This window comes from Buceros rhinoceros, unplaced genomic scaffold (genome assembly GCF_000710305.1).
Source record: "Buceros rhinoceros silvestris isolate BGI_N320 unplaced genomic scaffold, ASM71030v1 scaffold12361, whole genome shotgun sequence".
NCBI classification, from domain to species: Eukaryota; Metazoa; Chordata; class Aves; order Bucerotiformes; family Bucerotidae; genus Buceros; species Buceros rhinoceros.
In genome coordinates this window covers 1,754-5,433 of record NW_010394870.1, presented here as the reverse complement: position 1 = coordinate 5,433, position 3,680 = coordinate 1,754, and the positions used below count along the sequence as shown (strand labels likewise).

The 3,680-nt window shown below is 42.6% G+C and overlaps 1 protein-coding gene across 1 annotated transcript in view; it reads right to left on the bottom strand.

Annotated features, from left to right (window-relative positions):
• ALKBH1 (alkB, alkylation repair homolog 1 (E. coli)) overlaps window positions 1–2,968 on the bottom strand; it is a gene marked incomplete at its 5' end in the record, with an annotated part of 10,574 nt that extends 7,606 nt beyond the window's left edge. The window contains one exon of the mRNA XM_010145362.1: window positions 2,860–2,968. Coding sequence (XP_010143664.1) covers window positions 2,860–2,968 — 109 coding nt within the window. The remainder of the gene's footprint in view (window positions 1–2,859) is intronic.
• Between the last annotated feature and the right edge of the window lie 712 nt (window positions 2,969–3,680).

The window sequence follows — 3,680 nt, the reverse complement described above, 5'->3', positions numbered from 1 at the left end:
GTTACACACAGAACTCAGAAGGAGAAACCAGATTTTTTGATTCTTGTATCAGAAGCTCAGAACATGCTCACGTCTCTCCAAACCTTTCATTGCTTACTCCTAAGAAACCAGATCAGTCTAGATTTAGACTAGATCTAAAGCTAGATTCTAGACTAGATCTAGAAGCAACTAAAATGTGGGCTACTGCTATGCTTCTGATGTCAAGAATTTCTGAGTTGCAGAGTTTTACTATAAAATTCTACACTAACGTTCAAGACTACTATTTCCTGGGAGGGCCAATAGTGCTAGAAATCAGTGACTTTCCACACATTGGAACCACATCGGTAGCAATCCTGAGCTGAGTCAAGTCCACCACAGACAAGCTTTGAAGGAAACACAACTGAACCTCCTGGCATTGAAAGAGTTGGTCTGAGTGGAATGGCCAAAAGACAAATTCTTTGAGGATCTCTATAGCAAAGAAATCTGCCTTGAGGAAGCAGATGCAATCCTCTTACTGCAGCAAAATCTTGTGGCATACTAGGAATTATTTATAGCTACTGAAAGTGGTCTCCCACCTCAGCGAAGGAAGGATAAGATATGCAGATGTCTAGCAACAAGAACAATCCCTCATAAAACCGATCTGTGTCAGTTACGAAGACAAAGACAGCATCACCCACTCATCACAGAACTGGGGACACCACAAGAGAAATTCACCCGGCTTCCTTAGTCTTACTTTTTGTTGCTTACTGTGGGGAGTGATCACTTCCATATGCTCACAGACAAATCACAGAAATTTTAACTTACTTTAGAGGGCTGTTGGGGCAGTTGGTTAAATACCTTATAGTGCTTTAGGATGCCTGATAAAGGTAGCTGGGAAAGGATGAAGTATTATTCTTGCCCTCCCAAGACTTGATTCTGAACAGGGCTGAGAATTTGTTAATGTATTTACATTTCATTTTAGTGAAAGCTTTTCTTTGTCAAAGCAGAAGAAAAATGCAGTTAAGTGGGACACTTGTGATCCCCTCCACATAACCGCTAGGAAAGACATATAGACAGACATAAACTGACAAGTGAGACCAAGCACGGGCAGCTATGACAGATAAGTGGAACAAAAAAATTTACAGAGGCAAGAAGAGGTGGAAGGAAGCCTTTCTCCTGAAGTTATTAATTTCACTGTGTATTAACCATACTGGATGGCTAGCGTGGCTGCCTCTGTTTCAGAAGTGGTAGGCTGGCATCACAGAAACACACACGAACACTTGACTGATGAACCAAAAGAAACACGAGGAAAATCAAAACCAAAAATCCCTGAAATAAGGAGAATCCGGGGAACTACAAACTCAACAGCCTTACCAAAATCCCTTGTAAGATTATGGAGCAACCTTTCGTGATAGCCATTTCCAGACTCATTGGGAACAGCCAGCATGGATTCACTGATGGCAAATTTTGTCTAATCAGCCTTACTGCCTGATTAGACAGTGAGATGCCCAGACGAGGGGAGAACAAGGGTTGTTCTTTACCTTGGCTTTATCAAAGTTTTCCAGTCTCCTGCAGCATCACTGGAGCCAAAGTGGAGGCTCACAGACTTCATGGGTAAACCAAAAGGGTGAGCAAAAAGCTGGCTGGGCCACCAGGCTTAAAGAGTAGTGATTTGATGGTTCAAAGTCTCACCAGTGGCTTTCATGAGATATGTTCATCAGGTTGATACCGGGGCCAATACTGATAACTACATCTACATCAACAACCTGGACAATGGAGCATTCAGCTTCATCACACTTACGGAAAACACTACATTGGGGCAGCAGCGGATATGCTGAAGGCTGCTGCTGCCACTGAAAGGGACCTTGACAAACGGAAGAAATGGGTCCACAAGAACCTCAGGAAGTTCAACAGTGATAATTCTGCACCTGGGGCAGAATAACCCCATGCAAGAGCATGGCCTGAGGACCAGGGAAGAGCTCTAATTCAAAGAATCAGGGGGTCTTGGAGGACAAATGGAGCACAAGTCAGCAGTGTACCCTTGAGGCAATAAAGGCTGATTACACATTGGCCTATGTTAATAAGAGCTACCTAAAGGGGCATCAGAGAAAAGGTGGAGATAGAATCTCCTCGGAGCTGCATAGCAAGATTATGAGGTCCCAAATTACTGCAAGGCAAATTCTGATCAGATATAAGGTTAAAAAAAAAAAAATCACAAGAGTGACCCAACACTGGAACAGCTGCCCAGAGCAGGTGTGTAATCTCTATCCTTGGAGGTTTCCAAAACTCACCCATACAAAGGCCTGAGCGACCTGATCTTTCAGCTTTACCCTGCTTTATGCAGGAAGCTGAACTAGACCTCCTGAGGTCCCTTCCAACCTCACATCTTTCTGTGATTCTACCAGGTGACCTGAAAACCTAAGATCCGTTTCAGTTTTTGAAACAACCTGCTTAATTAAATTACTCTGTACCTTGAATAGGACAAGAGGTTCTTGTCCTATTCAGTGTTCTACACCAGCAAGAAGACACCAGACCTCTGCCCTGAAATAACTGTATTTCAGTCACTTATCTAATTTTCATGGTATCTGTTGAGAAAAATAGAAGTAGATGCTAAAGAAATATAAAAACCTCTATCAAAGACAATGGGAATCCATTCTCACGAGGGATGGTCTGGCTGATCAGAGACTGAACTGGCTCTTCTGTTCTCACCTTTATATATATATTGCCACATCCCACCCTTCAGCTGACTGGTTTTTCCTCCTACACTTAAAATAACAGTAAATTACGGTTAGGCAAACCAAAATATTTTTCTCAAGCAGGGCAAGGAGGATAAGATGGAAGATGCCTGAATTCAAAGCAACGAGGTTATGTTTAATTTTTCTTGAAATCAGAAGTACCTACCCGGATACCCACTGAGGCCGTAGGCTTTCCACTGGCTCACCGGCTGTAATCCTGCCTTGTAGGCATCTTGATCACTGACCGAAGAAATACTGAGCTGTGATCGGAACACCTGCCATAAAAAAACCCAAAGCCAAACAACCAAAACACATCTGGTTTTAAAAACAGGAAGAAATACAAAACTCATCAGAAAATAGCACCTATAAGAATTCCGAGGCAAGTCTCATGAAGATGCAGCTGTACCACAGAACTATTGTCCAAGCAACTGTGACCAGAACAGGGCGCGCTGCTAACCGCGCTGGTATGTCCTCAACACAAGAATCAAAAGGTTTTTCCAATACTCAGGCGTCAGGAGAGATGTCCCCCACTCATAAAAACCCCCAAACAATTCATACCAGTGAGAAAATATTCAGCTCTATTTGTCCATTTCCACAGTGCAGCCTCACCATTACAAAATATTCTGGTAATTATTAATCTCCATTAGAGAGCAATATTTAGTACCAGGAACACTATATATCTTCAGAGGATGTTCCAAATACAAGTTGCTTGTGATCCCATAGGGCAGATGACGATTCTGGTCTGTAATTTACAGAAGTAGTACAATGAGGAAGCAGCCAAAGCTCTCTGATCTGAAGGGCTGCAGAAACGCTGTAAATTCTGAACACCACACTGCCCTTTGCGAGATATATTTTCTAGACGTACTCTCCTGGGTCACAATAACACATGCATTTAAGCTACAATGAGACAATATTTGCTGGAAAAAAATAAGCTCATCCACTGTGTTCCCATTCCTTTCCTTTTCTCCTTAGACTGGAAACCATCTT